This window comes from Pungitius pungitius, chromosome 17 (genome assembly GCF_949316345.1).
Source record: "Pungitius pungitius chromosome 17, fPunPun2.1, whole genome shotgun sequence".
Taxonomy (NCBI): Eukaryota; Metazoa; Chordata; class Actinopteri; order Perciformes; family Gasterosteidae; genus Pungitius; species Pungitius pungitius.
The window spans coordinates 1,921,075-1,934,085 of NC_084916.1; the positions used below are offsets into that span (position 1 = coordinate 1,921,075).

General features: G+C 49.6%; 1 protein-coding gene across 1 annotated transcript; it reads right to left on the bottom strand.

The window, feature by feature from the left end:
- Positions 1-8,820: 8,820 nt before the first annotated feature.
- Positions 8,821-12,534, bottom strand: trhrb (thyrotropin-releasing hormone receptor b). Its single transcript, XM_037475080.2, has 2 exons — positions 10,791-12,534; positions 8,821-9,574 (listed from the first exon to the last, which is right to left on the bottom strand). The coding sequence occupies exons 1-2, from the start codon at positions 11,589-11,591 to the stop codon at positions 9,149-9,151; spliced, it is 1,227 nt and encodes a 408-aa protein (XP_037330977.2). The 5' UTR covers positions 11,592-12,534; the 3' UTR covers positions 8,821-9,148.
- Positions 12,535-13,011: the final 477 nt, after the last annotated feature.

Here is a 13,011-nt window from a genome sequence, read left to right on the forward strand (position 1 = left end):
CCGCTTTTCAACAAATATGTAACCCAGCAACGCGGGAAAAACCCGGGAGGGACTCCTGGCAGCAGGCGGGGGGGGGGGGGGACGAGTGGGATTGGATCTGAAAAGGCAAGAGGCAGATCCATATCTGTGTCTCTTTGCGTGGGGCTGGAGGCAATAACAAACAAAAGCCTCTGTTTGCTGTCTGGTAAAAAAAAACCTGCACCTTCCCAGAAATGACAGGAGAGATGACAGCAGAGAACTGCTCGGACCGATTTATTGATCCAGTGTTGTGTTTTGGGGGGAAGAGCCGGAAGGCCCAGGATCAGTGGGAATCCCAGTCAAAGGCAGTTGGGCTTTGCAGAGCAATTGTCCTCGAGAGAGCAATTTTCTGCAGACGACCCTCCATTTGTGCCCCCCCACACCCACACACATACACACACACCCCAGGCCGTATGTAATCACCCTTTTCTTCTCCATCTCTCATTGTTCGGCTCAACAAAAAAAATCGTTTTACTTTGTTTTGATTTAATTATTGTGGCACAATTGAATTAGACTGCGGGGCTTGTTTTCACCTGCGGCACCAGCATCCCTTGATTACTCAAAAGCGGCCTGTCAGAGCCGCCGACGTCCTCACTCGGACACACAACTGCACGTATTCCAGTTGTCGCCGTTTAACACAGAATGCGACGCTACAGCTGCGGCGCAAATGCTCTTTAATAAGAGAGGAAAATGCCGCTGGGAACTTTTGATAGGTTGAATTAAATTGAAGTTATTCCATTGTATTAGTTCACTGAATTGAGATGCATCCCACTTGTTGTTTACATCTAAACACATTGCAGAACACAACGCGTCAAGCCGATTCCGGCGTATTTATATTTTATAGCGCAGGCGGTAGGTTTGGCAGCGAGAGAGTGAGAAAGAAATGTTTTCTGTGCAGAGAATAGGAAATGGAAGACATAACAATTGTAGCAATGTAGATACATTTTGAGGATCCAGGATTCGGATTCGTCTTGTAATGGAAATGACAGCGTTATGCGATACAAGCTGATTCTTTGGAGGGTTAAATATGAGTTATTTATACATTTAGAGTTGTGTCATTCTTGTTTCCATGGCGGCAACTCGTATTTTTGTACATTCTTGACAACAATAGAACTTCAATTCCGCCATAAAATTCTGGCTTGTTTAAAGAGATTTGGTTGTCTCTTCCATGCGTTTAAAACCATCGCAGCTGTTTTTGTGCAGTGGTGCTAAATGATCCTTGTCCTTACCGTAAGATCTGAATTAACCCGGAGACACGTTATTTTCAGTGGATTAAAAAAGGTTTGGCCAGGCTGGGCTCTCAGGCCTCATATCTCCCTTTGCAGCAGTTCCTTTCCAAATTCTTATCAACAAATTTCCTACCAGCGAATCTCATTATTAGCTTCTCCTCCAGCACCTTGTATTGATCCAGTTGCTAATTCATTAGTTCAGTGATTAGATTATACAGCATCAAGAGCCACAGTATGATGCCGTGACCCGGGTTTAAGGTTTAAGGTACTAAAAAGCCCCATTGTTTCCTTTTTGGAAAGCCTCTAGCAGGGTCCGACGGCCCCCCCAACGCGGCCTAGTCCTCCATTACCGGGGGGGGGGGGGCCAAAGAGCGGCACCGGTACCAAGTTCAGGCCCTTCAGGGTTTGGATAAATCGCTGTCAGACTTTCCTCTGCAGGCAAAAAAAAAGACGAAGATGAAAGACGGTTTGTGATTAAAGCTCACCTCCTCGGGATGAAACGTGTAATTGGCACCTTTTTAAAGGATTAAGCGATTAAAGTAAACAAACCCGCACATTTCTCCATGGAGACAAACCCTCATTGAGTTGATTGCACATTCTGGTGCAATGAATAAAGATCCTCCCCGATGGAGGATGTGAGTAATTAGGAGGAATGGATGTGGGACCCACGCGGTGGTCTCTCCACCAGAAGGTGAACGCTGTGACGCCGGAGGAAGGAGCAACATCTCGAAACAAGGCACAGAAGACGGGCTTATTTTCACTGAGAGACTTATTTTCCCAATGTTTTCTTTTGCCCAAATAATTAATTGTTTAACAGTTATTACAGAATGTTCTTGAATGCAAACGCACACAATTTGCATTATATATTACGTTTTACAACAAGTTTTTTTTAGATGATGATACCACGCAGAGTATGGGGGCTTAATAGTATCTTGGAGTAAGTGCAACAAGGATTACAAGAAAATGTGTAATGTGTAAAATTCATCCTTTGTTCACCCAAACAACGTAAAGCGTACGTATGGAAGTGAAGTTTATAGGGGCCAGTAGGTGGATTTTATTACTTCATGCTAAGCTACGCTAAGCGGCCGTTGGTGGGTGTGGACACATTTGCAGTGCAAACATGTGATATATTGATCTCCCCATCTAATTCCCAGCTATAGTGTCACGGTTTGGGTCTGCTCTGTCTTATTTTGTAGTTTTCATGTCTCTGGTGTTCCTGGGTAACTTCACTTCCTGCCTTGTCCTGTCTTCCCCTGTAATTGTCTGCCGTGCCTGATCGTTTCCACCTGTGTTCAATCACCTGCACCTCCCTTGTGTATTTAAGCCCTGTGAGTCTCTTGTCTGGTGTGGCGTCATTACATGTCAGCGTTCATGTGTCAAGTAAGTCAAGTCAAGTCTGTTTCGTGTTTTAAAGTCTTCAAGTCCAGGTCCCTGTTTTTGTCTGTTTTGTTTTCTCCTCCTTCCTCCCTTTTTTGGTTGGAACGATTTTGATTTTGAGTTTTGACAATTAAAGTCTTTTATTTTTCAACTCCGCATTTGAGTCCTCCCTCCTTGCCCTCGACCACGTCCCCCCCTGTGACAGAATGACGCGACCACCTAAGGACTCAGCAGGGTTTGACCCAAGAAACCCGTTTTTGGGAACTCGCCTGGCGTTTGGGGACCCACACGGCACGCAGCTGGCTGCCCGGCGCAACGCCAACCCTGGCTCGAAAGCAGGCTCCAGGCAGCGCCCCGGTCACCGCCCTCGCCGCTCTCCAGACCCAGGTTGGGCCTCGCCGATGGAGGCCAGCGTCCAGCCCCCAGTCTTCAGCGCACGCTGGAAACAGGTGCTGGAGCTGGCCGCCCGCCTCCAGGCCAGGTACGACCCCCACGCCCTGGACCTCCGCATTCGGCGGCAGCGAAGGCGCCAACCACGCCCGTCTCCGCCCGAACCGGCCCCAAGACCCACGCCCCACGCCCCCAGCTCCAAGACCCACGCCCCCAGCTCCAAGACCCACGCCCGTTCCGGCCCCCAGACTCCAGTCTCCGCCCGTTCCGGCCCCCAGACTCCAGTCTCCGCCCGTTCCGGCCCCAAGACTCCAGTCTCCGCCCGTTCCGGCCCCAAGACTCCAGTCTCCGCCCGTTCCGGCCCCAAGACTCCAGTCTCCGCCCGTTCCGGCCCCAAGACTCCAGTCTCCGCCCGTTCCGGCCCCAAGACTCCAGTCTCCGCCCGTTCCGGCCCCAAGACTCCAGTCTCCGCCCGTTCCGGCCCCAAGACTCCAGTCTCCGCCCGTTCCGGCCCCAAGACTCCAGTCTCCGCCCGTTCCGGCCCCAAGACTCCAGTCTCCGTCCCCACGGCCCCCGACCATGACCCCTCCAGGCCCGTCCCCACGGCCCCCGACCATGACCCCTCCAGCCCCGTCCCCACGGCCCCCGACCATGACCCCTCCAGCCCCGTCCCCACGGCCCCCGACCATGACCCCTCCAGCCCCGTCCCCACGGCCCCCGACCATGACCCCTCCCTCCCACCCTCTTGGGACCGCCTGGAAGTCGGTCCTTGAAGGGGGGGTGGGGTCAGGGGTTGGGTCGGCGCCCCCGGCCACAACGACGCCGGAGCCGCACAGCTCGGCGCCCCACGCCACGACGACGCCGGAGCCGCACAGCTCGGCGCCCCACGCCACGACGACGCCGGAGCCGCACAGCTCGGCGCCCCACGCCACGACGACGCCGGAGCCGCACAGCTCGGCGCCCCACGCCACGACGACGCCGGAGCCGCACAGCTCGGCGCCCCACGCCACGACGACGCCGGAGCCGCACAGCTCGGCGCCCCACGCCACGACGACGCCGGAGCCGCACAGCTCGGCGCCCCACGCCACGACGACGCCGGAGCCGCACAGCTCGGCGCCCCACGCCACGACGACGCCGGAGCCGCACAGCTCGGCGCCCCACGCCACGACGACGCCGGAGCCGCACAGCTCGGCGCCCCACGCCACGACGACGCCGGAGCCGCACAGCTCGGCGCCCCACGCCACGACGACGCCGGAGCCGCACAGCTCGGCGCCCCCCGAGACCCTGAGGCCCGGCCGCCGACCCGGCAGACCCCCCGAGACCCTGAGGCCCGGCCGCCGACCCGGCAGACCCCCCGAGACCCTGAGGCCCGGCCGCCGACCCGGCAGACCCCCCGAGACCCTGAGGCCCGGCCGCCGACCCGGCAGACCCCCCGAGACCCTGAGGCCCGGCCGCCGACCCGGCAGACCCCCAGAGCACCCCACGCCCGGCCGCCGCCCCGGCAGGCCGCCGGGCCATAGCTGTCGGGTCCCCACCCTCCCGCCCCTTGTCTGATTTTCATGGTTCTGCCCCCCTTTAGGACCGTCTGGAATTCGGTCCTTGAGGGGGGGGTTCTGTCACGGTTTGGGTCTGCTCTGTCTTATTTTGTAGTTTTCATGTCTCTGGTGTTCCTGGGTAACTTCACTTCCTGCCTTGTCCTGTCTGCCCCTGTAATTGTCTGCCGTGCCTGATCGTTTCCACCTGTGTTCAATCACCTGCACCTCCCTTGTGTATTTAAGCCCTGTGAGTTTCTTGTCTGGTGTGGCGTCATTACATGTCAGCGTTCATGTGTCAAGTAAGTCAAGTCAAGTCTGTTTCGTGTTTTAAAGTCTTCAAGTCCAGGTCCCTGTTTTTGTCTGTTTTGTTTTCTCCTCCTTCCTCCCTTTTTTGGTTGGAGCGATTTTGATTTTGAGTTTTGACAATTAAAGTCTTTTATTTTTCAACTCCGCATTTGAGTCCTCCCTCCTTGCCCTCGACCACGTCCCCCCCTTGACATATAGCAGACAAATATGCACGCTCATCAAAATATAAAAACCCCTTCTTTATGCTGGGGGGGGGGGGGGGGGGAGGGGTCACATAGGCTTAGTCACATAACAAATTGTCTTTTGATCCATTGTTGATGTAAAAATATTGATTATAGCCGCTTTGGAGGATAAGGCTGATGATTCTAAAAAATGTTAAAAATCCTTGAAAACCACAAAACGTTCTGCTACAAATACCGGATTTATTTATACCGGAATTATATTTGTGTCCCGGGAACTGCATGTCCCCAGGTCTGCAAGGGACTATTTTCATCCGTGGATGAAGACGCACTGGAGGCTGTGATGAGTATTTTTGGCAACAGTATGATGACTGTGTTTTGGACATTGATGGTGAAGTGAAGGAGGACGTGTCACACACGTGTGGGTTCTATGAGGGGATAACAGCGTAGTGTACACACAATTCTTGGTAAGGCGACAGATTAATGGTTGTTTTTTTGGTATTTTTCTAATCAACCAACACAGAACGCAGTCTCACCTTTGAAGTTTGCAAAGCCTCATTTCTTCAGCTCGTTGGCTTTTGTTGCCGTCGCTGTGAAGCGGACTGAAGTTTAGCAAGCGGCTCCTCTTCAAACAAGCTCATCTACGTGTAATTATTCCTACAAGCTGAGGCTGCTCTCACGTTGTAGTGGAGCTGTAATTACCCCTCCCCCCCCCCCCCCCCTCCTTTTTCTTTGTTGCTGTCCTTTTCCAGGGTGTCATAACGATATTACAGAACATCCCTCTTTCATTGTGCTGAAACACTTTTATTTCAGAGTTAGAAACCTCTGCGCTTCCATCTGAATTAATGCTCCTCTGCTCATCCCTCTCTCATTTTATTTTTTTTATTCCCACCTTGCCCTTTTGTACTGTCCCTCTCTTTCAACATCACTCTCCCTCCATCAGTCTCCACCTTTGCACCTTGTCCATTTTGACACTCGCTTTAGACTCAGTTCTGACATACCTTAGCGAGGGTGAACTGTTATTTAACTGCCACGGGGCCGTGATGTGATTCATCTTCTGATAACCGTAGCTTGTCATAAATGCACATAATTCAAAAGTTGATTCTTTAATGATTTTCATTGCTGTGTTGTATCTGCTCTGCATCAAAAACATTATTTACACTCGCTCCACACAGATTGTATGAAGCCTTTTTGAAACCCCACCGGGGAAGTTGAGCCCTGTACATTAGCAATTAACTTAAGCTGCTGCCAGGCTCAGTTTACGTTTCATTACGCTCGGTAGATATGGCGACATCATTTGCATTTATTGGCGAGTGCAGTGTGTGTTCTTTTAAATGTGGGAAGGGTTTCCATTTGAATGCAAATGAGTCTCACTCTGATTGATGGACGGGAGCAGACATTTACATGCCAAACATGCCATTTGTTCACCGAAGCCGTCGGTCAGCAAAAAAAAAAAATGACATGAGTATGAAAAAATATCTGTGCCACAAATATTGCCCCCACTTCACTTTATATTTTGTGCAGCCTCCCTTTTCCCAGATAACAGATCTGAGTCTTATGATGCGATGATCCGTGAAAAGGTTGGTGAACACGTGCCACTGGTTCTGAGACCATGCAGAATCTGCACAGGTCCATCAAAATCAGAGGGCGATGCTTCTGGATTCTCCTCTGCTCGCTCATCCCACACATCTTCTACGTGGGGCCATGGCAAAGCCTTTATTCTGTGATTTGGAGGCGTCCTTAGGATCCCCCAAGGTTCACATTGGGTCTGAAGGACGTCTCTGAATGGCGATCTATTTTTACATAAGCTTTAATTTGATCTCATCTGACCATATAACCCGGTCCCTTTGAAAGTCCCAGTAACGTGATGTTACAGTTTCATGTTGGTTTGACAGCACTTGTGGTGGTCTGATGGTAGTTTTGGATCTGAACCCATGACTCAACTGACCTCTGCATTTCTCAAGCTGGGATCCTTGGACATTCTTTTGCCAGTCATACCATCCTCCTCTGGGTGGGTGGTTCACACACGTCCTCTTCCAGGCTGCTTAATGTAATAAACGTTACATTTGGTGCTATTTGAAGCAGTTTCATTCTTTGTTTTGTGCAGCCTTTGGGGAGGGTGGGTGGGGGCGGCGATTCGGTGGCACTGCAATTATCATTTTTCTTTGTGTTAGAAACAGGGCGAAGTCTAATATTTGCTGTGTTTTGCCCCCCTCCCCTCTCTATTAGTCCTCTCTCCCAAATGCTTTCCTAAACAGGGTTTAAAGTTTTGCAAGGTTAGAAATCTGAGTCAATGTTGACTTCCCCCTAAAAACAATTCAAGCGACTTTAAAGAAGCACTCTGAGCTTATCTGAGCTTATCGGACCCAACAGCGGGGTTGTGCCCGTGCAACCAGGTACAACCAGGCTTAACGTGTGTTTTTGGCTTCCTGGGGGCCAACACAGGAGCAGCGAAGTGTTCTTTGCAGGGAGAAGTCGAGAATACTGTAGCAGCATATCGGGTTGAATAGAAACGTTTAGTCTGAAAGAGAAACTTCAGGACTTAAGGGTTCATGGACATTTTTCAAGGCAGTCTTCGGTTAGACAAAAGAAGTTTGGCTCTTGATGTCCAAAAAATACATTTGATTCCAGTACCTTTTTTAATTTTCTCCCTCCTGTACTTTGACTCAAACCACGATCCTTATGAGGTTGGGTAGTTAGTGAGATGTTATGAGAAGATGGATATTCTTTCAAAAAAGACTTTTGATGGATTTGTCATCAGTTTCATTTCTAATGCAAAAGAGAGATTCACGCCCCCTAAATATACATTTCTCTACCCTGAAAAATAATAGTTAAAAAATCATAACTTCAATTTCAGGACCAACTTTATTATAGAACATGAAGATAAAATGTACAAATTAGCATTTTCCTGCACAACAACCAAATAAACTCACATGATTACATTATTCTACAAAAGCAAGTCCAAGGCAGCAGCTTCCAAATTGTTCAACACAAAATCCTATTTAGAATGTTTTAATGGACAATAACAAAAGCAAGGGTGGCATTTAAAAAATACAGATTAATAAATACCTAAATTAAAAAATATCACTTTAAATACAACAAACACATGAGTGCATGAATACTCGAGGCATTTACAGTATTGGTACAATCACTAAGCTGAAATATATCCATGTCCTTTATGTTACAGTAAGTCTCTATACACAGTCTTTCACATTGTAATACATTGAGGTTTATAACCACCTCGCTGCTCCAACAGTTATCATTTTGTCTGAATCATGAGAGAAACAAGGACAAATAGTCCATGAGTGAAGGAGGTACCATTGTCTTTTAAATATTTTACTATGAGTTTAGGCGTTCCATAATTAAAATGTGTCACAAGTTTATAAACATTTATAACTTATAGAAAGTTGACAAAGTCATCAATAAATCTCTGACATTTTCCCTTTTTCTCCACTTTCTCACTAACTATAAACCCCTTATAAAGTATACAGGTAGATGCTGTGGGAGCTAAAACATCATCAACCTCATCATGGCCCATGATGCCATTTAAATGTACTTCCGCTTCCCGTCTGACAGACGACTCACCCTTTAACAGGCTGTCTGCCCCGAAAACCTTGGGCGGGGGGGCTGGGGGCAAACAGTTGATTAAAGTTGCTTTTTGGTGTGAAAAATACCCTTTTTTTCCTCAGCCTTAAAACCCCCAAAGTCCGTACGAAGCTGACCCACCCAGGATTCCACTCCCGGAAACCCGTGAATCGGAACGCGAGGAACGAGTTCTGCGTCCTCTCGGCCGTACGTGTGAAGTGGACACGGTGTGTTCGTGTTTCTGTTGACCCACACGCAGTTTGTCACGTAGGCATGTCCGAGGTGAGATAACAGCCGCGCGTGACTGAGGGCTTATCTGCTGGCCTTTGCCGCTTTACAACGTCCTTGTAGAGCCTCTCGTTACGCATCAGTGGCTGTGATCCGTATCGACGAGTCCAACCAAGAGCCGCCCCGGCTTTGCAAAGTTCAGCAAGAAACCCTGTTCCCACTTCGCAGAAACCAACACACGACGTTTTCGATCTCTCCCTGATTCTTCTTCTGAAATCGTCGGCGCGGCCTAGGACGGACCTCATGCCTCGCTGAAGTCCACCTTCCCGTACGCGCCGGTGTCCGGGAACGCCATCTTCTGGTCGGACAGCAGCTCGTCCGTGACGGTGAGCTCCTCCAGCTCGGTGGCGAAGGGGTCTGCGCTCTCCGCCATCGACGTGTCCTTGACCGCGCTGTACGTGAGGGCCACGCTGTAGGCGGCGGGCTTGTCGCAGCCTTTCCTCCCGCAGCCGCATATCTTGCGGAAGGCGGCGCGGAACTTCTGCGACATGGCGTTGTAGATGACCGGGTTGACGGCGCTGTTGAGGTAGACGCAGACGCGGCAGAAGAGCACGAACCAGCTGTCCAGGTAGGCGTGGTCCAGGAAGGAGTTGACCACCACCAGGGTGCGGTACGGCATCCAGAGCACGGCGAACAGGATCACCACCACGGCCAGCATCTTGGTCACCTGGTTACCCAACAAGGAAAGACGTGAGAACGGATGCTGCAGCAGAACACCTGCAGGAGCCCGTGGGCGCCGAATCCGACCTGTTTGAGGAAGACGCTAGCTTCTTTCCTGTTACAAGTTTGAATTCACCATTCATAAAGAGAGCATTTTTTAGGTCGACAATGAGAAAGTTCTGGACATTAAATGGTACATGGACTTGCCTCAGAGTAGAGTACAGCGCCTTTCTAGTCCTTTCAAGCCTCAAAGCGCTTTCACACTAGACGTCACTCAGCCATCTTTCACACACCGACGGCGCTGCCTTCAGGAGCAATTTAACGTTAAGTGTCTCGGTGGAGGTCCGGGATAATCTCAGCTGTTAAAGGGTGAGTTCACCCAAACTACAAGTGTTATGATTCAAAAGACATAATATCGTTTAACAAAGACCCCCCCCCCACTCTTGATCGTGTCAGTACTTAACCCTTATTACCCGTTGTACTCTGAGAGGCTTATATACCTCACATATGTTTGATAGCAGTAAACTGATTCATGATAAGTTCACTCGTTCGTCTTTGTAGTTGCTTGGGCCCGGCTGGCTTTGAGGCTACGCTTGATGGCAACTAATGAGAAGTGAAACATTTTGGTCTACCATTCTCAATACAATCAAACTCGAACCTTCATCCTGTTTGTCTCCATTTAGCTCATTAGGGCCTCTCTGGACGGACACAAATGAGTCTAGCAAGATGGCAAGTGAGCCAATTATAAAGCAGGAACGACAGCCGGGAAGTGAAGTGACGGATCCATATGAGGTTGACGGGTCACCATTTGGTTTTATTCATCGCACGCGTTTGGGCAGGACTGCTCAGTGCCCAGCTTGTCCCTTTGTCAGTCTTTGCAGATTTGGATAATGACTCAATTGGAACGTCATCAACACACATACCCAGCAATCATCATATCTGTATCAAAAACACCAAAGCAATTATACATAGGTTTAATTTTTCTGATTTGCTGTAGATGCAGAATGCAAATCTTTTTTACATAATTAATTAAAGGGAAGTGGGCTCTTTTACAGTGCTGCATAGGCATTGGAGCGGTATTGGTGTCATGTGTGAACAGCATTTATTCTCTGATAATCTTCATATATTTTTTAAACCTTCATTTTTAAGTTAAAAAAAATGGTCCTCATATTTGTACTCGTCTTTGATTCCCTTGTTTTAAGACGGACGCACGTGGCACCCACCTGTCGGCGCGAGGTCGCCGTGGAGCTGGAGTGGCGCGAGTTCCTGCAGCTGTTCCTCGTGTCGTTGGCGCCGTTGCTCGGCGCGTTTTTCTTCGTCTTCTTCTTCTTCTTGTCCTTGGGGTCGGAGGGCAGCGGGTTGAGGAAGAGGATCCGGCCGATGAGTCCGTACAGGACCGCGGAGAGCAGCAGCGGAACCACGAAGAAGACGGCGAAGTCAAAGAAGTAAACCGGCAGGTAGAGCTTCCTGGGGACCCTGTACCCGCACGCGATGATGGTGACGTTGTCATACACCAGCTGCTGGAGGTCCGACAGGTAGAACCACATCACGCAGTACAGAGACGTGAACGCCCACACCACCAGAATGATCTTTTTGGCCCGGGACAGCGTGCACAGGAACTGCGCTTTGATCGGGTGACAGATGGCGATGTACCTCTCTATAGTGAACGCGGTGATGGAGCACGAGGACGCGTTGATCCCGAGGTACTGGAAGTAGGTGATGCCGAGGCAGCCGTAGTAGCCGAACACCCACGACCCGAAGATGCTGTCGGTGAACGCCGGCAAGCCGGCTGCGGTCAGCACCATCAGATCGGCCACCGCCAGACTCACCAGGTAGCAGTTGGTCGGAGTCCTCATGTGTTTGGTCGTGAGCACCACCAGGACAACCATCACGTTGCCGACGATCCCCGACGCGCAGATCGCCAGAAGCAGCACACTGCTGATCACTTTGTACTGGATGCTGTAGTCCGTCCACCAACCCAGAGTTCCGTTCAGCTCCGGAGCGGCCGCTGTAAAGTTTTCCATCTTGACGTTAGAGCTCCAAAAACTCCCCGTGATGCGCCGAAGCCGGGTTTTACGCGCGGCGGGGAAGCGAGAGATTAGTCAGCGCTGTAGGTCCGGTGGGTCGGGGGGTGGGGGGCAGTACAGGTACGTAAAGAAGAAGGATGAAAAGAGAAGGCTCACAGCTGCCCCCTGTGGCGTGCTGCAAGTGGAAGCGACATCATGTGACAGAGAGCCGTTCGGACTATGATGTATTCTGCGCGTCCGCGTTGTGCGTAAAAGATGTGAACCGGGCGATGCGTCGCGAGTTCCTGTCAGAACGAACTGCGTCCGTTGCGCAGATGGCCAGTTGGTTTTGAATCCCTGCCCTTGGCACCAGCTCCAATTACGCATGCGAGGGGATTAGCCCATCATTACGTGTTTGGACACTATTGTCCCCACCCCAAGCTGCTCAATGTACCAACATATTTATTTATTTATGTGTGTACCGATTATTTCATTACTCACAGAAGGCTGCGGAGATCAGTGTTAGTGATAATTTATAAAGATCATTTCAACGTGCAGGTGCGACTCCTAATTTCGTCTCCAATGGAACTCAGTCTTGACCACATCAAGAAGAGAACTGAAAATTAGAACTCAGATCGTAAGGTTTGTGCAGATTTATTGCCACTTTAATTTAAAAAAAGAGGCAGCATTATGAGATAATGAAAAAGAAAAAGTCTGCTTTGATCAGCCAACGCATCCCTTTAGGAAGCTTCTCATTTTTAAAGTGGATGCTCTTATTTTGTATGAGGTTAGAGTGTTCACACTTTTACTAGATTGCATTATCAGAAAGTGTCATTCCATCCTGAATAGTGTTTTAAAATATGAAAGTCTTGTTCCTTGGAATATTTCCAGGTTTGAGATGATACTTGGCATCTATCATGGTGGAAAATGCTGACCAGTCTTTCAGCAAAGTGTCTAAATCATCACTATAAATGTTTTATAACATTTCCAGTTGCAATTAAGATTATGGAGATTTTGATCAGACAAAAATGTATTTATATTAAATGATCCCTATATAAATATTCTCAATTTCTTTAAAATCTAACTCCCGATATGAAGAAAAAACTGTTTTCTGTCAAATTCACCCACGTGGAGACGAGAATAGTGTAAAGTATTAAACCATCAGTAATAGTAAAGATTTGTTAACATAAAGAACATAATTTCGATCCGAAGAAGAAGATTTGTGTGTGAGTAGTTTATTGGTTGTATATTTGATTGTTTCACACTCCCGGTCTTATGCCGTCGACCAGTCGCCCTGCACACAGCAGCGTGGAGGTGGCGAGGCTCTCCCCCCTCCACACCAACTGGGCGCCCCCACCGACACACTTTATTCCATCCCGAGCGCGACAGGTGGACCGCGACGACAGGGAATTACATAATGGTGACATCACTTCTCCCA

Coding starts and splice junctions, on each gene's coding strand:
- trhrb (XM_037475080.2), bottom strand. CDS start 11,591: ATGGAAAACTTTACAGCGGCCGCTCCGGAGCTGAACGGAACTCTGGGT. Junction 9,575..10,790: donor CGGCGACCTCGCGCCGACAG/GTGGGTGCCACG, acceptor TTGGGTAACCAG/GTGACCAAGATGCTGGCCGT.